The sequence below is a fragment of the Symphalangus syndactylus genome, chromosome 12 (genome assembly GCF_028878055.3).
Source record: "Symphalangus syndactylus isolate Jambi chromosome 12, NHGRI_mSymSyn1-v2.1_pri, whole genome shotgun sequence".
Lineage (NCBI taxonomy): Eukaryota > Metazoa > Chordata > Mammalia > Primates > Hylobatidae > Symphalangus > Symphalangus syndactylus.
In genome coordinates, this window is record NC_072441.2 from 73394508 (window position 1) to 73422470 (window position 27963).

The 27963-nt window shown below is 39.3% G+C and overlaps 1 protein-coding gene across 4 annotated transcripts in view; it reads left to right on the forward strand.

Annotated features, from left to right (window-relative positions):
- The window catches only part of GPR89A (G protein-coupled receptor 89A), a 68597-nt gene extending 40683 nt beyond the window's left edge, over nucleotides 1–27914 (forward strand). For 2 of the 4 annotated variants that reach the window (XM_063625933.1, XM_063625936.1), the window contains 8 exons: nucleotides 3349–3458; nucleotides 5665–5753; nucleotides 6650–6742; nucleotides 20815–20910; nucleotides 23039–23128; nucleotides 27079–27144; nucleotides 27288–27521; nucleotides 27644–27914. In XM_063625933.1, coding sequence (XP_063482003.1) covers nucleotides 3349–3458; nucleotides 5665–5753; nucleotides 6650–6742; nucleotides 20815–20910; nucleotides 23039–23128; nucleotides 27079–27144; nucleotides 27288–27494 — 751 coding nt within the window. In that variant the 3' untranslated portion in view covers nucleotides 27495–27521; nucleotides 27644–27914. Of the gene's footprint in view, nucleotides 1–3348; nucleotides 3459–5664; nucleotides 5754–6649; nucleotides 6743–20814; nucleotides 20911–23038; nucleotides 23129–27078; nucleotides 27145–27287 lie in introns of all 4 variants that reach the window. The other 2 variants (XM_063625934.1, XM_063625935.1) reach the window with 1 other exon arrangement.
- Nucleotides 27915–27963: the final 49 nt, after the last annotated feature.

Below are 27963 nucleotides of genomic sequence, written 5' to 3' on the forward strand. Positions count from 1 at the left end.
TGCAGTGAGCCAAGATGGAGCCACTGCACTCTAGCCTGGGCGACAGAGCAAGACTCCTTCTTAAAAAAAAAAAAAAAAAAGACAACAAGAGGATGAAAAGATAAGCTACCTACTGGGAGAAAATATTTGCAAACCACTTATTTGAGAAAGCACTAGTATCTAGAATAAAAAGCATTCAAAGCTTACATTTAAAAAAAATGCAGTTAGCCACATGAAAAGGTGTTCAAAGTTGTTAGCCATTATGGACATGCCATTAAAACTACATCGAGATATCACTACACACCTATCAGAATGGCTAAAATAAAAATTAGTGACAACACCAAATACTAATAAGAATGCAGAGCAACTGGATCACTCATACGTTGCTGGCATCCATGTAGAATGGTACAGTCCCTCTGGAACACAGTTTAGCTCTTTCTTTAAAAGCTAAACATGCAGTTACCACACCCCAACAATTGCACTCCTGGGCATTTATCCAGAGAAATGAAGATTTATGTTCACACAAAAAATCTGTGCTTGAATGTTTATAGCAGCTTTATTCATAGTAGCCCCAAAACTGGAAATAAATGAGATATCCTTCAATGGGTGAATGGTTAAACAAACTGTGGTACATTCATGCCATGGAATACTACTTAGCAGGAAAAATGAACAAGCTATTGATATACGCAACAACGTGGATGAATCTCTAGAAAATTATTCTGAGTGAAAAAAGAATCCCCAAAGAATATATACCATATGATTCTAGTTATATATACATTTTTGAAATGATAAAAATACAGAAATGGAGAACAGATTCGTGGTTGCCGGAATTAAGGAATTGGAGGTGGGAGGGAGGTAAGCTATACAGGTGCACCCTGACAGATCCTTGTAGTGATGGAAATGTGCTGTATTGTGACTCTATCAATGTCAGTATCCTGGTTGTACTAGAGTTTCGCAAGATGTTTCAATTGAGGAAATATGGGTAAAGGGTACATGGAATCTCTGTATTTTTTCTCAAAACTGCATTTTGAATCTACAATTATTTCAAAAAGTTTAACTGAAAAAAAGTAATGGCTGACTTCCTACTAGAAATAGCAGACACCAGAAAGTAGTTGCCTGACATTTAAACCTCAATAGACATTTTTTAGCTTCTTCTGTAGTACACTACCACCAAACCTCAGCCAAGTGCGTATGTTTTTCCATATTAGGAACTTTTAAATGACATTGGGCTAATAACAAATAGATAATTCCTTGTAAGCTACCCTTGTTATAAAGAGGCAATAGTGATGATGATAGGAAAGAAAAGTTGAAGATGGAGGTGATCTAATTCTATAGTACCTCATATTGTTGGGGGGTTTTTAAATTCCTTTTCACATTTCAGAAGGTTTAATATTGTTACCTTCTTAAATATATGATCATTTCTTTTTCATCTACAACTTATTTGATAAGAGCAAAATTGGTTTAGAATTAATAGATTCTTGATACAATTGAAAGTAAAAGTGAATTGTTTAAAACAAGGCCATGCTTGTCTATGTGCCTCTAACTTTCACTTCTTGTGATTACACTTCTTTGCCTATTACAGACCACAGCACAGTGTCAATCACCTTTACATATTCAATTGATTCCACTCCACAGCCAGTCATTAGTGTTTGTTGTATTGTAGACACTGAAAATAAGGACAATAGAAATGAGCTCTGTGCTTCCTCTCTCACAACTGCCTCCTTTAATCCTGCATGTTAAGCTGAAATGAACTATTAAATGAGTGGAATGGAACCCTTGCCTTCTTTGTGTATGTGTTCTAGCTTTTTCAACTATGAAAATATAAAAACCTAGAATTACTAAGCCTTAATCTTACAAGTCAGAATCTCCCTAGGTCTGAGCCTCTTCTTGGTTGTTTATTACATCTTCCCAAAATGGTGAGTGATAGTAGATGTGTAGTTAGAAGAAAGGCAGAAAGAGCTAAAAGAGCTGTGTTTCATTCACTCAGTATCCAGGCAAAGGTCATTTTCAAAAGGAAACAGTTAAGTCAACACGGCTGACATTCTTTCTTGCTAATATCATTTTAGCTAATGGCTCAAAAAATTTCACCCATAGAAATATCATTTGATCTTTGGTACCATTGGTACTATTTGTATTAGTCCCAGGCATAAATACCAATGCTACTTCTTGCTCTTCACCGTTTTTATCTTTTGCCTTCCAAAAATATCCACCTTGAGTTACATTTTTCTTTGGTCCTGCTACTCTATTTTTATTAGACTCATCCTAGTTCATTTTATGCCTGTAGGCCTTGGCCCATTAAACCCTTTAAATCAATTATGTACAAATGATCTTTTTTTTGATCCTCACTAGGACCCTGTTAATACCTTTGTGGTGAACTGGGACATGCTAGCAGCTACCACTGTACTAGTCGGTCCTCCACAGACTGAGAGGACAAGGAGTGGTAGGTTTCCTGTTGATTTATTCAGCCATAGGACAGATTACAGAAGGTGAGGGTACTGGACTTAGAGGCTGATATTTTAGAAGGGGACAGGTTTATGCAATTTTGCTATTTTTTTTTTCCTTTTGTCTGCCTTTGAAAAAGAAGGAAGAAAATATGTATTGCTTTCCTAACTCTGTATTTGGTCCTTTAGTTAGGTATGTTAGCTGGTTTTTTTTGTTTGTTTGTTTTTGTTTTGTTTTTGAGATGGAGTCTCACTCTGTCACCCAGGCTGGCATGCAGTGGCGTGATCTCAGCTCACTGCAACCTCTGCCTCCTAGGTTCAAGTGATTCTCCTGCCTTAGCCTCCCAAGTAGCTGGGATTACAGACATGGGTCACCACACCCAGCTAATTTTTGTATTTTTAGTAGAGACGGGGTTTCACCATGTTGCCCATGCTGGTCTTGAACTCCCAACCTCAGGTGATCCACCTGCCTCGGCCTCCCAAAGTGCTGGGATTACAGGAGTGAGCCACCACGCCCAGCCAGGTATGTTAGCTGTTTTGTTTTGTCTTTAAATGGTAACTGTAGTAATTAAACTATGTATAGCACCTTATAGTTGACAACATGAATTCATATATATTATTTCATTTATCTTCACAACCATCCAGAGATGAGGAGATGAAAACTCTAAGCCCTCCCAGCTTCCAAGTAGCAGAGCCAGTCCTCAGATATATTGCCTAGCCCAAATTCTATGCTTCTTCACCCAGGCCACATTGCTTCCACATAGTTTCCCTTCAGTTGTAAGTAGTAGAAAAGTAGGACTCCAGAATCAATATCCTTACATAAACAGCTCAGTACATGAGAGGCAGTTGTGAGACTGGAAAGTGGATGGAACTAGACTGTGAGGGTCCACGCTTGCTTGCTGAGGCTTTGTATTTTCTTTCATTTCAGGATGGCAATGGCACGGAGAACAATGTTCCAGAAGGGGGAAGTGCATAACAAACCATCAGGTTTCTGGGGAATGATAAAAAGTGTTACCACTTCAGCACCAGGAAGTGAAAGTATCCTTTGTCCCTCTGCTTGATTCTTTTTCTCAACTCTGGACCAAGAGCAAAAGAAAAAAAGTAGTATTGGGATAGTCCCTTCTAAGGTACCTAACTACATCAGAGTCCAAACTCCTAAGAGCTAGGCTTAGGAAATACCGTGTGTACAGTCATCTTTCCAACACCTGCACAAGATCATAAAATCATTGTCTTTGAGCTGAAGCGGTCCTAAAAAGTCAGTCTTTCCATTTTACAGATGAGAAAATAGACCCAGAGAGGTTAAGTCACACAGTGGTTTGTGGCAAAGCTAGAAACATAACCGTGGTCTCCTCTTCATTGTTCTTTCCACTACACTATTACGTTTCTCAACTCTGAAAAACCACCATAAAGCATAATGGCTACCTAAAATAAATGGCCCATTTCTAAAGTAATTAGTATTCCTAAACAAATTTTAAGTAGCTCTGCTTCTCCAGCGACATTTTGGTTTAAAGAATCAAGGACAGGCTGGGCGCAGTGGCTCATCCCTGTAATCCTAGTACTTTGCAAGGCCGACGTGGGCAGATCACTTGAACCCAGGAGTTCAAGACGAGCCTCGGCAACATGGCAAAACCTCATCTCTACCAAAAATACAAAAATTAGCCAGGCCTAGTGGCATGTGCCTGTAGTCCCAGCTACTCAGGAGGCTGAGGTGGGAGGATTGTTTGAACTTGGTAGGCTGAGGTAGCAGTGAGCCCAGATCATGCCACTGAACACCTGCCTAGGCAACAGAGCTAGACCCTGTCTCAAAATAAAAAAGAAAGAATAAAGGAGAGTTGATTAATAGATTAATAAATTGTTCTTTCCTGACTGGTTATGATGTTGAACTACTTCCCAAATTATGTAACCAAATTTCTGTGTGGCTCTGGTGCTATTAGGTCAAAACTTTGGGGAACTAAGCATGAGATAGCATACCCCTGTTTCCTTCTCTGTCCCAGGGAAATACAAATTCCCTTTTGCCTCAATTAGAGAAGGATGTCTATTCTTGCTACAAATTGTGATTTATGTCCTGGTGTCAAATGAAGATAAGAATAAGATCAAAGAAAGGCACGATGATTGTGGAAGAGAAAGAAAAAGGATTAATTTAGATTTATTTAATCAAGAAACGTTTATTTCGTATCTACTATTTCCAGGCTGAGTGCTAAGGAATAAAATGAATAGAGTATAGCCTTTCTCCTCAAGGAGCTTACCCTCTAATCATGGGAGAGACAGACATGTAACTAGTTAAACCATATTGTTTGGTGGCCTGAACCATGCCAGTAGTAGCCACTATTAAGGAAGGAACTGAAGGGCACTTACTGATGTGGGTAATAGTGGGAAAAATCAGAGAGGAGGGAGGATTTGGATTGAAGTATGTGCTTCTATTTTAGAAGGGGCTATATTTACTGTGTTTATTACTTAAAAGTTCATAAAAGCCAATAATATGGGTTTGAGCTATTAGTGATGAGTCAACAAACATATCAGGATTATTTAACCTCCCTGAGCGCCTGTTCTCTAAATGGGAGAATAATAACTCTACCTGATTGAGTTTTTGGAAAATAACATAGTGTAATGGAAAGAGCAGGCTTTGGAGGAAAAGAGGATCTGACTTTGCATCTCTATCAATTAATTGTGTGACTTTGAGCAAGTTATTTAACTCTCTGAGCTTCACTTTCCTTATGTGCAAAATGGATAACACCATGGCATAAGACAATCCCATGAAGATAAGATATAAAAGAAGATAATGTTTGAAAAGAAATAAGGTAATGTCTGTAAATCCTAGCCTATATTAGAACACAGTAGAGTATTAGTTCCCTTTTCTAACATTATATTCAGATAATGTAGGAGAAAGCTATGCTTTATTATAGTTATTATTATGTAACTATTTACAATCTTGAACATTACATTTAACTTAATCTAACTAGATAAATCAAAAAACAAATGAAACCATCTGTTTGAGCCGCTTGACTTAAGAGAAACTGAGTGGTAATTGTTTGGTGGTGATGCTCTTGATGGAGAAGCTTTTACATACCTACCTCAGAGGTTGGGAAAGTTGCTCTGAAGTAGCACTGCTGGCTATGAAACAGGAAATTGAGAACATAGGCAACTCCGGGAGTCCACTATAGGAAAAACCAAAAGTATATGCTTTCTCATTGCCATTTCTTGAAATTCCTATGTGATTTAAACCTTGATGCCCATTCTGTGCCAGATCTTACTCTTATTCAACAGGAAGTGGATGCTTTGGAAGAACTAAGCAGGCAGCTTTTTCTGGAAACAGCTGATCTATATGCTACCAAGGTACAGAGCAAGGAAACTGAAGTGTGGTTTTTACCAATATTATTAAAGAGAGAATAAGACTAAATGGCTTTTTAGGTTTCTCTGTGGCCAAGCAAGAGATACCTCACAGCTTCAATATCAGCCATGAAGCATTAGGGATAAGAGATCTTCACTTTTCATGAAATTGCTCCTATCACTAGCAAAATCCTTAATGGAACACTCTCAATAGTACCAATTGGTGGGATAGTCAGAAGAGGCTTTTCAACATTTAGGAAGGTGGCATGTACCACCTCCTAACCTGGGATAAAGATGGTAGCTTTTATTCCTTTATAAGTTAGTGATATTATAAGAGCAGTAGACACCTATCTGCCATGGATGGCCTAGCCCTATTTTAAAGGATCCAGATCAATAAGTGTCGAAACTGTAAGAAGTAACTTTCCTATGTACACCTAAAATAAAATATAATTTAAATATGCAAAATCTGTTAGTGAAGATTGCAAACTTTTAATTCTTTTTGAGGATAACTTTACAGGAGTAACCTTATAGGATAGAGGTTAACATAGGCTTTGGAAACAGATAAACCTGAGCTTACTCACCAGCTGTGTGACTTTGAGCAAGTTATTGAACCTCTCAAAGCCTCAATTTTCTCATCTGTAAAATTAAGATAATAGAACATATCTCATAAGAGTTGTTATGAAGATTAAATGGATAATGCATGTAAGATGTTTATCCCAGTCTCTAGCTAAAAGTAAGCATTCAGTAAATGCTGGCCACAACTACTGTTATTAGTTTAATATTATTACAATGTATGGTTTTTTGACTTAGCCTGAACAGTGATTCATAGAGAGAAGAATACTTGTGTTGAATATAAATTTATATTTTGCTGAAAACTATGTTTTGTGTTTGTTTTCCCCCAGGAGAGAATAGAATACTCCAAAACCTTCAAGGGGAAATATTTTAATTTTCTTGGTTACTTTTTCTCTATTTACTGTGTTTGGAAAATTTTCATGGTAAGTATGTTATTTTTAATTATCAGAGTTTAGATGTTTTTTCCTAGTAGTGGCAGGGAGCTAAGAGTGGATTTGACTGATATATTGAACTAAATTCTAAATGTGATTGAGTCAACAGAGAGCATGATCTTTCACATCTCTGGGCTTCATTCGTTATCCTCTCTCCTTTTTAGATTACATAGATAAGGGAGGTTGCATTTTTCTTCTGTCAGAAATTGTTAATAAGGCCTTAGTTTATGAAATATCTAAATTGAGGCCGGGTACGGTGGCTCATGCCTATAATCCCAGCACTTTCGGAGGCCAAGACAGGCATATCACCTGAGGTCAGGAGTTCAAGAACAGCCTAGCCAACATGGTGAAACCCCATCTCTACTAAAAATACAAAAATTAGCCAGGTGTGGTGGTGGGCGCCTGTAATCCATCCCAGCTACTCAGGAGGCTGAGGCAGGAGAATCGCTTGAACCCGAGAGGCGGACGTTGCAGTGAGCTAAGATCACGCCACTGCACTCCAGCCTGGGGAGAGAGTGAGACTGCATCTCTCTCTATATATAAATAGAATATGAACATTTCTTATTTTGCATTCTGCTTTCTGTGTTACCCATGAGTACATGACTGTATATATAACTTCTACCTTCAGCTCAGAAGTTACTTGTCCTTTTTAATAATGTGTATACCTAAAAAATTAAGTTCACAGTAAATTCTAAAATGTATTTCCATAGATAAATTCATTTGCTGTACATATAGCTCTAATTCTTTTGTGGTTTTCTCTTAATATTTTTTATGTACAGTATTTGTCTTTACCTCTGACTCAGGTATTAATGGATTTCAATGTGATTACAGAAAAGGCCGATTTGACTTCCTAGTTTGACGACTTTCCTACTGGGTTTGTGTTTGTGCAAAGAAGAGCTTTGTCAGTTTGTTAGTTAATTTTGATCAATGTAGATGAATGAGGATTTTCGTTATATAAAGGATCTAGTGTTACAATAAATTGATGTCAATAATACCCAGATGACATTTTAAAATCTGGATTCATTCAGTGGGAGATAATGAATGAAAATAGTATGTTCAGTTAGCAAAGCTACTAAAAGGTATTTTCCTAAGATGCAGCCTTTAGGGGAGCATGTCTTTTTTTTTTTTTTTTTTTTTTTTTTTAGATGGAGTTTCACTCTGTCACCCAAGCTGTAGTGCAGTGGTGTGATCTCGGCTCACTGCAACCTCTGCCTCCTGGGCTTAAGCAATTCTTCTGCCTCAGCCTCGCGAGTAGCTGGGGTTACAAGCACGCACCACCATGCCCGGCCAACTTTTTTGTATTTCGGTAGACACGAGCTTTCACCATGTTGCCCAAGGTGGTTTCGAACTCCTGAGCTCAGGCAATCTGCCCATCTCAGCCTCCCAAAATGCTGGGACTACAGGCATAAGCTATCACACCCGGCCTAGGGAAGCATGTCTTTTTTTTTTTTTTTTTTGTGAAGACAGAGTCTCTCTCTGTCGCCCAGGCTGGAGTGCAGTGGCATGATCTCGGCTCACTGCAACCCCTCCACCTTCCAGATTCAAGCGATTCCCCTGCCTTAGCCTCCCAAGTAGCTGGGACTACAGGTGTGCGCCACAATGCCCGGCTAATTTTTTGTATTTTTAGTAGAGACGGGGTTTCACCATCTTGGCCAGGATGATCTCGATCTCCTGACCTTGTGATCCGCCTGCCTCAGCCTCCCAAAGTGCTGGGATTACAGCCGTCAGCCACCGCGCCCAGCCAGCATGTCATTTTTTAACAGGTTTATTGGGGTATAACTGATATGTAAACCGAACATATATTTATGTACAACTGGGTACATTTTGACGTACATATATACCTATGCAACAACCATCACCACCGTCAAGACAGAGAACACATCCATCCTTCACTGCCATGAGATTCCTGAGATTCCTGGTGTCCCTTTGTAATGCCTCTCTCCCACACCTCTAGTCCCCAGACGACTGCCAATCTGCTTTCTCTCATTATATATTAGTTTGTATTTTCTAGAATGTTATGTAAGTAGAATCCTACAGTATGTATCCTTTTTCTGTCTGGCTTATTTTACTCGGCATGATTATTTTACATTTTATCCATGTTATGATTTGTATCAGTAGTTTATTCCTTTGTATTGCTGAGTAGTGTTTCCGTGGTTTGGAAGTGCCACAATTTTGTTTGTCCATTCATCTGATGATGAATATTTGGTTGTTTCCAGGTTGGGGATATTACAGATAAAGTTGCTGTGAACATTTGTATACAGTTTTGTGTATAGACGTGTGCTGTCTTTCTCTTGAGTAGGCACTTAGGAGTGGAATGTCTGGATCATATGGCAGAGTAATGTTTAACTTTTGAAGAAACAGCCAACTCTTTTCCAAAGAAATTGTATCATTTACACTTCCACCTGCACTGTGTATGAGTTTCAGTTGTTCACATCCTCACCAACACTCTATATGGCCAGTCTTACTAATATTAGACATTCTAATAGATATGAGGTGATAGTGCATTGTGGTTTTAATTTATATTTTCTTAATGTCTAATGATATTGAGCATCTTTTCATGTGCTTTTTTTCCCACCCATATTTTTTTTGATGAATTATCTGTTCAAATCTTTTGCCAATTTTTTTTTTAAATTTTAAGTTCTGAGGTACATGTGCAGGATGTGCAAGTTTGTTACATAGGTAAGTATGTGCCATGGTGATTTGCTGCATGTATCAACCCATCACCTAGGTATTAAGCCCAGCATCCATTAGCTATTTTCCCTGATGCTCTCCCTCCCCGTCCCCGCCTTCGACAGGTCCCAGTTTGTGTTGTTCCCCTCCCTGTGTCTGTGTGTTCACATTGTTCAGCTCCCACTTGTAAGTGAGAACATGTGATATTTGGTTTTCTGTTCCTTCGATAGTTTGATGAGGATGATGGCTTCCAGCTCCATCCATGTCCCTGCAAAGGACATGATCTCATTCCTTTTTATGGCAGCATGGTATTCCATGGTGTATATGTACCACATTTTCTTTATCCGGTCTATCATTGATGGGCATTTGGGTTGATTCCATGTCTTTGCTATTGTGAATAGTGCTGCAGTGGACGTACATGTTTATGTATCTTTATAATGGAATGATTTATATTCCTTTGGGTATATACCCAGTAATAGGATTGCTGGGTCAAATGGTATTTCTGGTGCTAGGTCTTTGAGGAATCACCACACTGTCTTCCACAATGGTTGAGTTAATGTACATTCCCACGAACAGTGTAAAAGCGTTCCTATTTCTCTGTAGCCTCGCCAGCATCTGTTGTTTCTTGACTTTTTAATAATTGCCATTCTGACTGGTGTGAGATGGTAGCTCATTGTGGTTTTGATTTGCATTTCTCTAATGATCAGTGATACTGAGCTTGAGCTTTTTTTCATATGTTTGTTGGCTGCATAAATGTCTTCTTTTGAGAATTGTCTGTTCATGTCCTTTGCTTACTTTTTAGTGGGGTTGTTTGATTTTTTTCTTGTAAATTTGTTTAAGTTCCTTGTAGATTCTGGATATTAGGCTTTTGTCAGATGGATAGATTGCAAAAATTTTCTGCCATTCTGTTGGTTGTCTATTCACCCTGATGATAGTTTCTTTAGCTGTGCAGAAGCTCTTTAGTTTAATTAGATCCCATTTGTCAATTTTTGCTTTTGTGGCAATTGCTTTTGACATTTTTGTTGTGAAACCTTTGCCTGTGCCATGTCCTGAATGGTATTGCCTAGATTTTCTTCTAGGGTTTTTATAGTTTTGGGTTTTACATTTAAGTCTTTAATCCATCTTGAGTTAATTTTTGTATAAGGTGTAAAGAAGGGTTCCAGTTTCAATTTTCTGCATATGGCTAGCCAGTTTTCCCAGCACCATTTATTAAATAGGGAATCCTTTCCCCATTGCTTGTTTTTGTCAGTTTTGTCAAAGATCAGATGGCTGTAGATGTGTGGTCTTATTTCTGAGTTCTCTATTCTGTTCCATTGGTCTATGTGTCTGTTTTTGTACCAGTACCATGCTGTTTTGGTTACTGTAACCTTGTAGTATAGTTTGAAGTCAGGTAGCATGATGCCTCTAGCTTTGTTCTTTTTGCTTACAGTTGTCTTGACTTGTACGGGCTCTTTTTTGCTTCCATATTGAATTTTAAAAGAGTTTTTTTCTAATTCTGGGAAGAATGTCAATGGTAGTTTAATGGGAATAGCACTGAATTTATAAATTACTTTGGGCAGTATGGCCATTTTCATGATATTGATTCTTCCTCTCTGGGAGCATGGAGTGTTTTTCCATTTGTATGTGTCCTCTCTGATTTCCTTGAGCAGTGGTTTGTAGTTCTCGTTGAAGAGGTCCTTCACTCCCCTTGTTAGCTGTATTCCTAGGTATTGTATTCTCTTTGTAGCAATTGTAAATGGGAGTTCATTCATGATTTGGCTCTCTGCTTGTCTGTTGTTGGTGTATAGGAATGCTTGTGATTTTTGCATATTGACTTTGTATCCTGAGACTTTGCTGAAGTTGCTTATCAGTTTAGGTAGCTTTTGGGCTGAGACGATGGGGTTTTCTAGATAGAAGATTATGTCATATGCAAACAAAGACAATTTGACTTTCTCTCTTCCTATTTGAATACCCTTTATTTCTTTCTCTTGCCTGATTACCCTGGCCAGAACTTCCAATACTATGTTGAGGAGGAGTGGTAAGAGAGGGCGTCCTATCTTGTGCCAGTTTTCAAAGGGAATGCTTCCAGCTTTTGCCCGTTCAGTGTGATATTGGCTGTGGGTTTATTATAAATCACTCTTATTATTTTGAGGTATGTTCCATCAATACCTAGTTTATTGAGAGTTTTTAGCATGAAGGGATGTTGAATTTTATCAAAGGCCTTTTCTGTGTCTATTGAGATAATCATGTGGTTTTTGTCATTGGTTCTGTTTATGTGATGGATTACATTTATTGATTTGTGTATGTTGAACCAGTGTTGCATACTGGGGATGAAGCTGACTTGATCATGGTAGATGAGCTTTTTGATGTGCTGCTGGATTTGGTTTGCCAGTATTTTATTGAGGATTTTCACATCAGTGTTCTTCAGGGATATTGGCCTGAAGTTTTCTTTTTTTTGTTGTATCTCTGCCAGATTTTGGTATCAGAATGAGCTGGCCTCATAAAATGAGTTAGGGAGGAGTCCCTCTTTTTCATGTTGTTTGGAATAGTTGCAGAAGAAATGGTGTCAGCTCCTCTCTTTACCTCTGAATTCAGCTGTAAATCCATCTGGTCCTGGGCTTTCCTTGGATGGTAGGCTTATTACTGCCCCAAATCAGAACTCCCTATGGGTCTATTCAAGGATTCAACTTCTTCCTGGTTCAGTTTTGGGAGGGTGTATGTGTCCAAGAATTTATCCATTTGTTCTAGACTTTCTAGTTTATTTGCATAGAGGTGTTTATAGTATTCTCTGATGGTTATTTGTATTTCTGTGGAATCAGTGGTGATGTCCCCTTTATCATTTTTTATTGTGTCTGTTTGATTCTTCTTTTCTTCTTTATTAGTCTGGTAGTGGTCTATTTTATTGATCTTTTCAAAAAACTGGCTCCTGGATTAGTTGATTTTTTTGAAGGGTTTTTCGTGTCTCTATCTCCTGCAGTTCCGCTGTGACCTTGGTTATTTCTTATATTCTGCTAGCTTTGGGGTTTGTTTGCTCTTGGTTCTCTAGTTCTTTTAGTTGTGATGTTAGGGTGTCGATTTGAGATCTTTCTAGCTTTTTGATATGGGCATTTAGTGCTATCTATTTCCCTCTTAACACTGCTTTAGCTGTGTCCCAGAGATTCTGGTATGTTGTCTCTTTGTTCTCATAGTGTCAAATAACTTCTTGATTTCTGCCTTAATTTCATTATTTATGGAGGAGTCGTTCAGGAGCAGGTTGTTCAGTTTTCACATAGTCGTGTAGTTTTGAGTTAGTTTCTTAGTCTTGAGTTCTAATTTGATTGTCCTGTGGTCTGAGAGACTGTTATGATTTCAGTTCTTTTGCATTTGCTGAGGAGTGTTCTACTTCCAATTATGTGATCAATTTTAGAGTATGTGCCATGTGGCACCAAGAAGAATGTATATTCTGTTGTTTTTGGGTAGAGAGTTCTGTAGATGTCTATCAGGTCCACTTGATCCAGAGCTGAGTTCAAGTCCTAAATATACTTGTTAATTTTCTGTCTCAATGATCTGTGTAACATTGACTGTGGGGTGTTAATGCCTCCCACTATTATTATGTGAGAGTATAAGTCTCTTTGTAGGTCTCTAAGAACTTGTTTTATAGATCTGGGTGCTCCTGTATTGGGTGTGTATATATTTAGGATAGTTAGCTCTTGTTGAATTGAACCCTTTAGCATTATGTAAAGCCCTTCTTTGTCTTTTTTGATCTTTGTTAGTTTAAAGTCTGTTTTGTCAGAAACTAGGATTGCAACCCCTGCTTTTTTTTTGCTTTCCATTTGCTTGGTAAATTTTCCTCCATCCCTTTATTTTGAGCCTATGTGTGTCTTTGCACATGAGATGGGCCTCCTGAATACAGCACACTGATAGGTCTTGATTCTTTATCCAGCTTGCAATTCTGTGTCTTTTAATTGGGGTATTTAGCCCATTTACATTTAAGGTTAAAATTGTTATGTGTGATTTGATCCTGTCATCATGATGCTAGCTGGTTATTTTGCAGACTTGTTATTGTAGTTGCTTCACAGTGTTGTTGCTTTGTGTACTTCAGTGTGTTTTTGTAGTGGCTGGTAATAGTTTTTCCTTTCCATATTTAGTGCTTCCTTCAGGAGTTCTTGCAAGGTGGTGACAAGTTCCCTCAGCATTTGCTTGTCTGAAAAGGATTTTATTTATCCTTCACTTATGAAGCTTAGTTTGGCCAGATAGGAAATTCTGGGTTGGAAATTCTTTTCTTTAAGAATGTTGAGCTGGGTGCGGTGGCTCATGCCGGTAATCCCAGTACTTTGGGAGGCCGAGGCAGGCGGATCACGAGGTCAGGAGATCGAGACCATCCTGGCTAACACGGTGAAACCCCATCTGTACTATAAACACAAACAATTAGCCGGGCGTGGTGGCGGGTGCCTGTAGTCCCAGCTACTCGGAGAGGCTGAGGCAGGAGAATGGCATGAACCCGGGAGGCGGAGCTCGCAGTGAGCCGAGATTGCGCCACTGCACTCCAGCCTGGGTGACAGAGGGAGACTCCGTCTCAAAAAAAAAAACAGAATGTTGAATATTGACTCCCAGTTGCTTCTGGCTTATAGGGTTTCCACTGAGAGGCCCACTGTTAGTCTGATGGACTTTCCTTTGTAGGTGACCTGTCCTTTCTCTCTGGCTGCCCTTAACATTTTTTGCTTCATTTCGACCTTGGAGAATCTGATGATTATGTGTCTTGGGGTTGATCTTCTCATGGAGTATTTTACTGGAGTTCTCTGGATTTCCTGAATTTGAATGTTGGCCTGTCTTGCTAGGTTGGAGAAGTTCTGGCTTGTCTTGCTAGGTTGGGGAAGTTCTCCTGGATGATATCCTGAAGTATGTTTTCCAACTTGAAACTTGGTTCTGTTCTCCCTGTCTCTTCTAGGTACCCGAATCAGCCATAGGTTCGGTATTTTTATATAATCCCATAGTTCCCTTTCTCTGCCTGTCTTATTTCAGCAAGATAGTCTTCAAGCTCTGAGATTCTTTCCTCTGCTTAGTCTCTTCAGCTGTTGATACTTGTGGGTGCATTGTGAATGTCACATTGTGTATTTCAGCTCCATCAGGTTGTTTATGTTCCTCTTTAAACGAGTTATTCTGGTTAACAGCTCCTATAATGTTCTATCATGGTTCTTGGCTTCTTTGCATTGGGTTAGAACGTTACTCCTTTTGCTCAGCGAAGTTTGTTACTGCCCACCTTCTAAAGCCTACTTCTGTCGGTGCATCCATCTCAGCCTCAGCCTCAGCCCAGTTCTGTGCCCTTGCTGGAGAGGTGTTGTGATCATTTGGAGAAGAGGCACTCTGGCTTTTTGAGTTTTCACCGTTTTTGTGTTGATTCTTTCTCATCATCCTCAGTTTATCTACCTTCGATTTTTGAGGCTGTTGACCTTTGGATGGGGTTTTTGTGGGGTCTTTTTTTGTTGATGTTGTTGTTGTTGCTTTCTGTTTGTTTTTAACAGTCAGGCCCTTCTTCTGTAGGGCTGCTGCCATTTGTTGGGGGTCGAATCTATACCCTACTCTCCTGGGTCCCTCTCGCACCTGGAGGTATTACCAGTGGAGGCTGCAGAACAGCAAAGATGGCAGTTTGCTCCTTCCTCTAGATGGAAGCACTGACCTGATGCCGGCACGAACGTTCCTGTATAAGGTGTCTGGCGAGCCCTGGTGGGGGGGTCTCAGTCAGGAGGCACAGGATCAGGGACCTGCTTAAGGAAGCACTCTGACTGCCCCTTGGCAGAGCAGGTGTGCTGCACTGAAGGGAATCCCCCTCCTCTGGACTGCCCAGACCCTTCAGAGCCAGCAGGCAGGAAAGACTAAGTCTGCTGAACCACGAAGACGGTAGCCACCCCTACCCCCGGGGGCTCCTTCCCAGGGAGATCAGTTCTGCCCATAAACCCCTACCTGGAGTTGCTGACATTTCTGCAGGGAGGCCCCGCCTAGTGAGGAGGAATGGATCCGAGTCCCACCTAAAGAAGCAGTCTGGCCACAATTTGCCACTGCCACTGTGCTGTGCTGTGGGGAATTCCTCCTGGTCCAAACCACCTATTCTCCCCAGCACTGGCAGGGGAAAAGGGCAGACTGGACCCGCAGTGATGGCGGCCATCCCAGGAACTTGGTCATCTTAGGCAATTTCCAGCCTGCTGCTGCTGGCTGCAACCTCAGTGGCCACTGAGCGTCTGGGCAGCTCTGTGCTTGGGTTCCAAGGCCCTGTTGGCCTGGGCTTACGAGGGGATCTCCTGATCCACGGGTTGCACAGATCTGTGGAAGAAGCATGATTTCCTGGACAGGGTGCCACAATCACTCACCGCCTTCCTTGGTTGGGGATGGGAACTTCCCTTGCCCTATGCGGCTCCCAGGTGGGGCTGTTGCACTACCCTGCTTTTCCTCGCTCTCCATGGGTCGTGCCAACCGCCTAGTTAGTCCCAATGAGAGAACCTGGTTACCTCAACCTGAAAGTGCAACATTCACTCGCTGTTTTCATTCTTGATAGGAGTGGCCAACAGCAGCTACTTTTAGTTGGTCACCTTGGCCCCTCCCCCGACCTTGCCAGTGTTTTCATTAAGTTGTTCCTTTCCCCGTCCTTCCTTCCTTCCTTCTTATCCTTTTTCTCCTGCTCCTCCTCCAGCCTTATTGCACTAAAACCTTCAGTACAAAGTTGAATAGAAGTGGTAGGAATAGTCATCCTACTGTTATTCCAGCTCTTAGGGAGATAGCATCCAGTCTCACCTTTCATTATGATGTTAGGTTTTCCCTAGATGCCCTTTATCAGGTTGAGGAAGTTCCATTCTAATCATAGTTTATTGAGTATTGTTAATCATGAAAAGGTGTTGGATTTTATTAAATGCTTTTACTGCATCTATTGAGATGATCGATATTTTTCTTTTTTAGTCTGCTATAGTTGATTACATTCATTAATTTTTGAATATTAAACCAATCTTGCATTCCTAGAATAAACCTCACTTGGTCATGGAGAATTATCATTTTTCTATTTTGTTAGATTCAATTTGCTAAAATTATGTTAAGAATGCTTGCATTGTCTGAGCATGTTGGCTCACACCTGTATTCCCAGTACTTTGGGAGGCTGAAGCAGGAGAACTGCTTGAGGCCAGGAATTTGAGACCAGCCTGGGCAGCATAGCAAGACCCCATCTCAGCAAAACAATAAAAATTAACTGAGTGTGGTAGCATGCCTGTGTTCCCAGCTACTCAGGAGGCTATGGTGGGAGGATCGCTTGAGCCCAGAAGTCCAAGGCCTCAGTGAGCTATTATCACACCACTGCACTCCAGCTTGAATGACAGAGGGAGATTCTGTCTCAAAAAAAAAAAAAAAAAATTGCCTCCATATGTATGAGGATATTGGACTATAGTTTTCTTTTCTCATAATGTCTTTATTTCGTTTTGGTGTCAGAGTAATGCTTGCTGACCTTAGAGAATGAGTTGAAAAGTACTGCCACCTCTTTAAATTAGTGGAAAAGTATGTGTGGAGATGTTGTTATTTCTCCCCTAAATGTGTTGTAGAGTTTATCAATAAAGCCGTCTGGGCCTGGAGGTTTCTTTGCAGGAAGATTTTTTTAAACTACCAATTCATTTTTTTAAAGATAGAGGGTTTATGCAGGTTATCTATTTCTTCTTGAATGAGCTCTTGCAATTTGGGTCTCAAGGAATTTGTCCATTTTTATTGAAGTTGTCAAATTTATTGGCATGGTATTGCTCATAATATTCTTACTATCCTTTTAATATCTATAGGACCTGTAGAGACTGTTCTTTTTTTCATGTAACAGGTTTATTGAGATATGATTCACATACAATACAATATACTCATTTAGTGTACAATGCAGTCGTTCTTAATATATTCATAGTTTTATAACCATTACCACAATCAATTTTTGAACATTTTTATCAAGCCAAAAAGAAATTCCATACTCATTAGTAGTCATTCCCCATTTCCCTCGAATTCCCACTCCCTCAGCCCTTAGCAACCACTAATCTATTTTCTGTCTCTATAGATTTCCCTATTCTGGATGTTTCATATAAATGGAATCACATAATTTATATTGTTTTATGATTGGCTTCTCTCATTTAGCATAATGGGGTTGGGGAGGGCTTTTTAAATGTAATTTTAAAAAGTATATATTTTTTTTCATAGAAACGAGCCTCACTACATTGCCCAGGCTGAGCCACTGTACCCAGCCCTAGCATAATGTTTTTAAGGTACATCCATGTCATAGTATCTATCAATACTTCATTCCTGGCCAGGCACAGTGGCAGATGCCTGTAATCCCAACACTTTGGGAGGCCGAGGCAGGAGGATCACTTGAGCCCAGGAGTTTGAGACTATCCTGAGAAACAAAGGGAAACCCCATTATTTACCCCTCCCTCCCCGACACACATACACACACAAAATTAATACGGCATGGAAGTACATGCCTGTCGCCCCAGCTACTTGGGAGGCTGAGGCGGGGAAGGATCTCTTGAGCCTGGGAAGTTGAAGCTGCAGTGAGCCGTGATTGTGCCACCGCACTCCAGCAGGCAACAGAGCAAGACTGTCTTAAAAAAAAAATTCATTATTTTCTATGGCTGAATAATATCTATTTCATTTTATAGATACACCACATTTTTTATCCATTTATTAGTTGATGTACATTAGGATTGTTTCTACTTTTGGGCCATTATCAATAATGCGATGTGAACATTTGTGTATAATTTTTTTGTTTTTGTTTTGAGACAGAGTCTCACTCTGTTGCCCAGGCTGGAGTGCAGTGGGGTGATCTCAGCTCACTTCGACCTCTGCCTCCTGGGTTCAAGCGATTCTCCTGCCTCAGCCGCCTAAGTAGCTGGGATTACAGGTGCGTACCATCATGCCTGGCTGATTTTTCTATTTTTAGTAGAGACGGGGTTTCACCATGTTGGCCAGGCTGATCTCAACTCCTGACCTCAGGTGATCCACCAGCCTTGGCCTCCCAAAGTGCTGGGATTACAGCCACGAGCCACCATGCCCGGCCTCGTGTATAAGTTTTTATGTGAATATATGTTTTAATTTCTCTTATGTGTGTATCTAGGGGTAGAGTTGCTGTGTCATATGCTAAGTATATGTTTAACCTTTTTATTTATTTATTTATTGAGACAAGTCTCGCTCTGTCACCCAGGCTGTAGTGCAGTGGTGCAGTCTCAGCTCACTGCAACCTCCACCTCCCAGGTTCAAGTAATTCTGCCTCAGCGTCCCTAGTAGCTGAGATTACAGGCGCATGCAACCACGCCTGGCTAACTTTTTTGTATTTTTAGTAGAGACAGGGTTTCACCACATTGGCCAGGCTGATCTCTAACTCCTAACCTTGTGATCCACCCGCTTCAGCCTCCCAAAGTGCTAAGATTATAGGCATGAGCCACTGTGACCGGCCTATGTTTAACCTTTTAAAGAACTACCAGACTTTTCCAAAACAGCAGCAACAGCTTACATTCCTGTCAGCAGGGGATGCGTGTTCCAGTTTCTCCACATCCCCACCAACAATTGTTATTAACTTTTTTATTATAGCCATCCTCATGGGTGTGACAGTGATGTCTCTCTTGTTCTTAATATTGGTAACTTGTGACTTCCCTCTTTTGTCTTTATCAGTCTAGTAGAAGTTTAATGGTTTTATTGAACTTTTCAAAGAACCAACTTTTGGGTTAATTAGTTTTCTCTCATTTTTTGCTATTTCATTGATTTCTGCTCTGGTCTTTGTTATTTCCTTTCTTCTGCTTATTTTGAGTCTTCTTTTTCTAATTTCTTAAGATGGAAACTAAGATCATTGATTGGAGACCTTTGCTGATATAGGGGTTTTAATGCTATACATTTCTTGCTATGTACTGCTATACTAGATCTCACAAATTTAATGAATTGTTTTTCTCGTTCAATTCAAAATGCTTTCGAATTTCCCTTTGATTTCTTCTTTGATTCATGGGTGATTTAGAAGTGTGTTATAAAATATTTGAGGATCTTCCAAATATTATTCTCTAATTGATTTCTAATTTAATTTCATGTGGTCTAAGAACATATTTTGTATGATATGAATCTTTTAAATTATTGACTTGTTTTCTGTCCCAGACAGAATATGGTGATAAATGTCTTACATGTATGTGAGTAGAATATGTATTGTGCTCTTGTTGGCAGGAGTGTTCCATAAATGTCAATTACATCAAATTGATTGATAGTATTATTAGAGTTTCTGACTAATTTCATCAGTTATTTAGAGAGGGGATCCAGCTGTTGTGGATTTGTCCATTTCTTTTTTATTTCTATCAGTTTTGCTTTATGTGTTTTGAAGCTCTGTCATTAGGTATATAAACATTTAGAATCATTGTGTACCCCTTGTTGAAATGATCCTTTTATCATTCTGAAATGTCCCTTTTAATACCTAGCAGTATTTTTGCTATGAAATCTACTTTGTCTGACATTAATATAGACATTCTAGCTTTCTTTTGATTAGTGTTAGCATAATATATTTTTCTGTCCTTTTACTTTTAACCTATTTGTATCTTTATATTTATTAAAGTGTTTTTTTCTTAAGGAATATATAGTTGAGTCTTGCATTTTTATCCAATCTAACAACCTCTGCCATTTCGTTGACATGTTTAGACCAAGGATCAGCAATCTATAGCCCACATGCCAAACCTAACCACTGCCTGCCTTTGGAAATAAAGTTTTACTGGAATGCAGCCAAGTCCATTCATTTGTGTATTGTCTGTGGCTGCTGTCACACTCCAGTGGCAGAGTTTGCTCACCTATTATGCAGACCATTTACATTTCATGTGATTATTGATGTGGTTGGATTTTATTTTATTTTTTAATGTGGTTGGATTTTAAACTACTATGTTGCTATTTCTTTTCATTGGTTCCATCTGTTCTTTTCTCCTTTTTTCCTTTTTTTAAACTGCCATCTTGGGGATTAATTGGGAATTTTTCATTATTCCATTTGATATCATTTGTTGACTTATTAGCTATAACTCCTTTTTTTGTTATTTTAGTATTTGCTGTTAGAGCATTCAGAAAAGAACCACAAGGAATTACCCTGGGATTTCTTGATTCTCTTAATCTGACTTCATCTACCAGAATGTTACCTTTCTGGCTCCTGATAAATTAAGGCATAATGCCGTAGCTTTATTCCCCTTGACTGTTTACAGAAAAGAAAGATGGAGTAAATGGGGACTTTTGTTTGCCTATATATGAGTATCCAAAATAGATTTCATATATATGATTTGGATTAAGAGTAGAATTGCATTTTTAGGAACATTGACCTGTAAGATATGTTATAGTGATTAATTCATTAGTTTGAGTCACTTTTTGAAATAGTAAGTGATTGTTAATATGCTCCGAGGTAAAAATCTGCATCTTTGCAGGCTACCATCAATATTGTTTTTGATCGAGTTGGGAAAACGGATCCTGTCACAAGAGGCATTGAGATCACTGTGAATTATCTGGGAATCCAATTTGATGTAAGTGTTATATCAAGATCCTGGTTTGTCATGTTTCTTTCTGTTTTATCTGCCATAACTTATCATTGCTAAGATTCTAATTTGTATACTTTAGGTACTTGCTTCTGCTTTTGTTCCCACTCTGTATATTTTGACATATTCACATGGAAAATTTTTATATTTTGATGTATTCACATGGAAAATTTGTAAAAGGCCAAGATTCTCTCTCTTAACATAAAGCCAGAAGTAATGACTGATAGTTAATATTGTCATGGATGCTGATTATTTCTACAGCTGCTCCTCTGCTTCTCTATAGGCAGCTACCAGTTTACCATTTTCTCCCCACCAAGGTATTCAAATACTTCTTTATGTGATTCTTGATGAGCTCTTCAAACACACAACTCACCTTTGATGCCCCAGTGGAAAATTAGCTACTAATTAGTGTTGTGTTAGAGCTGAAACGATTTCTGCTGTAAGAAATGATCTTTATCAATTAAGGTGGACCTTGGGCTAAAGATGGTCACTGTCACCTATGCACAAAATTGTTTTTTTAAATTGTCTTTTTACTGTTTCATAATACCACTGTCATAAATTCCTAATTGAAGTTCAGTGTCTTTATTCATAAACCAGAGCCAATGACTCTGGCTGAATAGCACTCTAATAGTAAGACCAATGTCATATTCTTAGTCCCAGTGTAGGCCATTTAGCTGTGCTGTCAACCTAGACGCAGACTGCATGCTACCCCCAGCCATCCATCCCAGCCAGACGTGCCCCTGATCTCAAAAGGACTTGGATGAAATGAAAATGAACCAGAGCAAATTAAGCCCCAATCCTTGAGAAACAGCTCAATGTACATGTTTCTTGATGCTAGATCAATAGTGTATCCTCTTTGAGTGTGAAAGAACATGGTATCTTTTCTTCAAGTTGTATATAAATTATATTAAGTATGCTTTACAGGCCACACACTACTGTGGCTCATGTCTGTAGTCCCAGCACTTTGAGAGGCCGAGACAGATCACTTGAGTCCAGGAGTTCAAGACCAGCCTGGGCAACATGGTGAAAACCTGTCTCTAGAAAAAATATAAAAATTAGCTGGACATGGTGGCATGCACCTGTAGTCCCAGCTATGCAGGAGTCTGAAGCAGGAGGATAACTTGAGCCAGGGAGACAGAAGTTGCAGTGAGCTGAGATAGTGCCACTGCACTCCACTCTGGGCGATAGAGTGAGACCCCTGTCTCAAAAAACAACAAAAAGTATGCCTTGCTGTTGTTGCATTTGTGTTTCCTGAAGTGTTTTACCGGGCTGAATTTTTAGCAATGCTTTTCCTTTTCTGTACTTTCTGAGGATACTTACATGGCCATGTATATATTCCATCTATAATTCATCTGTTTATGCCATATTTTGTAATTCTGAATAACAAATCTTTTAGATGTTAGTAATAGCAGCTCCCTTTCAGATACTTTTCAGAACTGAATCAAACACAGGGTCCCAAAACTCCTTCTCACTATGAAGCAATACAGGAGGAGAAAAAGGTATCACGTGGTTCCAGTGAAGTTCAACTATTTCCTAGAATTTAGCTGAGAATGTCTATATATTCTTTTACTATAAAAAGAAAGATTCCTTGAAGTTTTGGTGGTTAGGGAACTATTATTCATAGATAGAAAATAAGCTATTATTTAGTTTCCTTTTAATTCTTGCTTTTCATTTATCACAGTAAAACTGTATCATTAGTTCTGTTTTTTTCTGATTTATTAGCGTTATTTTTGTCACTTCTCGGTACTTGCTGCCGGGCATGGTGACTCATGCCTGTAATACCAACACTTTGGGAGGCTGATATGGGAGTATTGCTTGAGCCCAGGAGTTTGAGACCAGCCTGAACTACATAGCAAGACCCTGGCTCTACAAAAAAATTTTTTTTTTAATTTTAAGGTTTAATTAAGTCTGCTAATTAAGATATCTACTGCAGTCTTTCTGTAGTTGTTGTATTTGCCACTTACTTGCTTTCCTCTCTCCCTTAAGAAAAAAAAATCAGGTTGGGTCTAATAAAGCTCCCTCTCACAGTCACGTAAATGATCAGGATATAGCTTAGCCTTTATATCTCTCTGAACAGAGATTTAGCACATATTTTTTCTTCCTGTTATGGTGGCAGGTGAAGTTTTGGTCCCAACACATTTCCTTCATTCTTGTTGGAATAATCATCGTCACATCCATCAGAGGATTGCTGATCACTCTTACCAAGGTATGTTTTATCACAGTGTTAAAAAGTACTGCTTATCATTTGTTTAATTAAATTGGGTACCAGCCGGGTGTGGTGGTTCACGCCTGTAATCCCAACACTTTGGAAGGCTGAGGTCGGTGGATCACGAGGTCAGGAGATCGAGTCCATCCTAGCCAACATGGTGAAACCCCATCTCTACTAAAAATACAACAAATTAGCTGGGTGTGGTGGCACATGCCTGTAGTCCCAGCTACTCGGGAGGCTGAGTCAGGAGAATCACTTGAACCCAGGGAGCGGAGATTGCAGTGAGCCAAGGTCGCACACTGCACTCCAGACTGGTGACAGCGAGACTCCATCTCAAAAAAAAAAAAAAAAAAAAAAAAAAGGTGGTCCATGAGATAATTTTACCTCATAAGAATTCTGCCTCCTGAGACTTTAAACAACAGTCCCAAGGATTTAAAAGACATACAACAGAATTTTTAAAAGTTAAACTACTACATAAATTGATGATGATATATTTACATCATATACCAATTATAGATGAGTACATTCACTAAAGGCAATAGAGTAAGATATGGGTCTGTTTTGTTCACTGATATGTTATCAGTATCTAGAACAGAACCTAGCACATGGTAGGCAGATATTCAGCAGATATTTGAGACTGGAAGAATAATTGTGAGAATCACTTATAGAGAAGATATGGAAGTAAGGGAGCAGAATATAGCAAGTCCTCAGTGTCATCAATAAGTTCTTGGAAACAGCGGCTTTAAGCAAAACTGTATATACCAACTCCTCAAAAAAATGTTTCATTCAACATTTCATTATAATGCTGTGAGAAAAATGTAGTTTTGTTATATATCATTTCACTTAAAATCTCAGTTTCCAAGATCCTATAAATATCATTAAGTAAGGACCTACTGAATTCAACTATTTTCTTTTTTTTTTTTTTTTAATTGTACTTTAAGTTCTAGGGTACATGTGCACAACGTGTAGGTTTGTTACGTATGTATACATGTGCCATGTTGGTGTGCTGCACCTATTAACTTGTCATTTACATTAGGTATATCTCCTAATGCTGTCCCTCCCTCGCCCCCCCACCCCACGACAAGCCCCATTGTGTGATGTTCCCCTTCCTGTGTCCAAGTGTTCTCATTGTTCAATTCCCACCTATGAGTGAGAACATGCGGTGTGTTTGGCTTTTTGTCCTTGCAATAGTTTGCTGAGAATGATGATTTCCAGCTTCATCCATGTCCCTACAAAGGACATGAACTCATCCTTTTTATGGCTGCATAGTATTCCATGGTGTATATGTGCCACATTTTCTTAATCCAGTCTGTCCTTGTTGGACATTTGGGTTGGTTCCAAGTCTTTGCCATTGTGAATAGTGCCGCAATAAACACATGTGTGCATGTGTCTTTATAGCAGCATGATTTATAGTCCTTTGGGTATATACCCAGTAATGGGATGGCTGAGTCAAATGTTATTTCTAGTTCTAGATCCTTGAGGAATCGCCACACTGACTTCCACAATGGTTGAACTAGTTTACAGTCCCACCAACAGTGTAAAAGTGTTCCTATTTTTCCACATCCTCTCCAGCACCTGTTGTTTCCTGACTTTTTAATGATCACCATTCTAACTGGTGTGAGATGGTATCTCATTGTGGTTTTGATTTGCATTTCTCTGATGGCCAGTGATGATGAGCATTTCTTCATGTGTCTGTTGGCTGCATAAATGTCTTCTTTTGAGAAGTGTCTGTTCATATCCTTTGCCCACTTTTTGATGGGGTTGTTTTTTTCTTGTAAATTTGTGTGAGTTCTTTGTAAATTCTGGGTATTAGCCCTTTGTCAGATGAGTAGATTGCAAAAATTTTCTCCCATTCTGTAGGTTGCCTGTTAACTCTGATGGTAGTTTCTTTTGCTGTGCAGAAGCTCTTTAGTTTAATTAGATCCCATTTGTCAATTTTGGCTTTTGTTGCCATTGCTTTTGGTGTTTTAGACATGAAGTCCTTGCCCATGCCTATGTCCTGAATGGTATTGCCTAGGTTTTCTTCTAGGGTTTTTATGGTTTTAGGTCTAACATTTAAGTCTTTAATCCATCTTGAATTAATTTTTGTGTAAGGTGTAAGGAAGGGATCCAGTTTCAGCTTTCTACTTATGGCTAGCTAGTTTTCCCAGCACCATTTGTTAAATAGAGAATCCCTTCCCCATTTCTTGTTTTTGTCAGGTTTGTCAAAGATCAGATGGTTGTAGATGTGTGGTATTATTTCTGAGGGCTCTGTTTGGTTCCATTGGTCTACATCTCTGTTTTGGTACCAGTACCATGCTGTTTTGGTTACTGTAGCCTTGTAGTGTAGTTTGAAGTCAGCGTGATGCCTCCAGCTTTGTTCTTTTGGTTTAGGATTGACTTGGCAATGCAGGCTCTTTTTTGATTCCATATGAACTTTAAAGTAGTTTTTTCCAATTCTGTGAAGAAAGTCATTGGTAGCTTGATGGGGATGGCATTGAATCTATAAATTACCTTGGGCAGTATGGCCATTTTCATGATACTGATTCTTCCTATCCATGAGCATGGAATGTTCTTCCATATGTTTGTGTCCTCTTTTATTTCGTTGAGCAGTGGTTTGTAGTTCCCCTTGAAGAGGTCCTTCACATCCCTTGTAAGTTGGATTCCTAGGTATTTTCTTCTCTTTGAAGCAATTGTGAATGGGAGTTCACTCATGATTTGGCTGTCTTTTACTGGTGTATAAGAATGATTGTGATTTTTGCACATTGATTTTGTATCCTGAGACTTTGCTGAAGTTGCTTATCAGCTTAAGGAGATTTTGGGCTGAGATGATGGGGTTTTCTAAATATACAATCATGTCATCTGCAAACAGGGACAATTTGACTTCCTCTTTTCCTAATTGAATACCCTTTATTTCTTTCTGCTGCCTGATTGCCCTGGCCAGAACTTCCAACACTATGTTGAATAAGAGTGGTGAGAGAGGGCATCCCTGTCTTGTGCCAGTTTTCAAAGGGAATGCTTCCAGTTTTTGCCCATTCAGTATGATATTGGCTGTGGGTTTGTCATAAATAGCTCTTATGATTTTGAGATAATGTCCCATAAATACCTAATTTATTGAGAGTTTTTAGCATGAAGGGCTGTTGAATTTTGTCAAAGGCCTTTTCTGCATCTATTGAGATAACCATGTGGTTTTTGTCTTTGGTTCTGTTTATATGCTGGATTATGTTTATTGATTTGCATATGTTGAACCAGCCTTGCATCCCAGGGATGAAGCCCACTTGATCATGGTGGATAAGCTTTTTGATGTGCTGCTGGATTCGGTTTGCCAGTATTTTATGAGGATTTTTGCATCGATGTTCATCAGCGTCTAAAATTCTCTTTTTTTGTTGTGTCTCTGCCAGGTTTTGATATCAGGATGATACCCTAACTCGTTTTATGAGGCCAGCGTCATCCTGATACCAAAGCCTGAATTCAACTATTTTCTAATCAATGTAGGAAGACTTCACGGAGGTGGAAAGTGAGTCCTCTCTGGTAGGAAAGGTAGGGATTTAAAATCCAGGAGCTTTTGAATGAAAGAGAAGTGGTTAGGACAGGAAGGGATCTGCAGGCATCTAGCACAATTTTAGAAAGAGCACGGGAGCCTACTAACAATTACAAATGCTTGGAGTAGGCTGGAGTGATCTGACAATGTTTTATAGTGATGTTAAGTCATATGTATCACATAGTTTCTGAAGTTTGATAGCAATAGGAATCCTTTCATATGTTATGTAATTAAATTACCTCCAGGGGGAAAGTATAACTTTTTCAGCAGTCTATTTTAAGTCTCTTCTTTAGAATCTTAATCCTGTTCTATACAGGATTGTGGCATGGAAGAGACACTTTTAATCAAATGTTAACCGTATTTCTTACTGTTCGTGACACAGGAATCTAACAGTACTGCATAAATTTATCTCCCTCTTTCTTGACAGTTCTTTTATGCCATCTCTAGCAGTAAGTCCTCCAATGTCATTGTCCTGCTATTAGCACAGATAATGGTAAGTTTAATGAGTTACCTTTATGTTTACAGCTGTAAAATATCAGAAATGTGCTTGATACTTTTAAGAATTTTAATAATTTCCTTTGTCCTGTTCCTCACTACATTCAGAGTCACTTCTGGATTAATTCATTTGACTTACAGGGCATGTACTTTGTCTCCTCTGTGCTGCTGATCCGAATGAGTATGCCTTTAGAATACCGCACCATAATCACTGAAGTCCTTGGAGAACTGCAGTTCAACTTCTATCACCGTTGGTTTGATGTGATCTTCCTGGTCAGCGCTCTCTCTAGCATACTCTTCCTCTATTTGGCTCACAAACAGGCACCAGAGAAGCAAATGGCACCTTGAACTTAAGCCTACTACAGACTGTTAGAGGCCAGTGGTTTCAAAATTTAGATATTAGAGGGGGGAAAATGGAACCAGGGCCTGACATTTTGTAAACAAACAAAATGCTGTGGTAGCATTTTTCACCTCATAGCATACTCCTTCCCCCTCAGGTGGTACTATGACCATGAGTAGCATCAGCCAGAACACGAGAGGGAGAACTAACTCAAGACAATACTCAGCAGAGAGCATCCTGTGTGGATTTGAGGCTGGTGTAGAGGCGGAGAGGAGCCAAGGAACTAAAGGGGAAAAATACACTGGAACTCTGGGGCAAGAGATGTCTATGGTAGCTGGGCCAAACACATAGGATTTCCATTTTAAGGTTCACATGGAAAAGGTTATAGCTTTGCCTTGAGATTGACTCATTAAAATCAGAGACTGTAACACTTTGGCCTTACGTTCATTTTATCAAGCATAGCTTCATATTATGCTT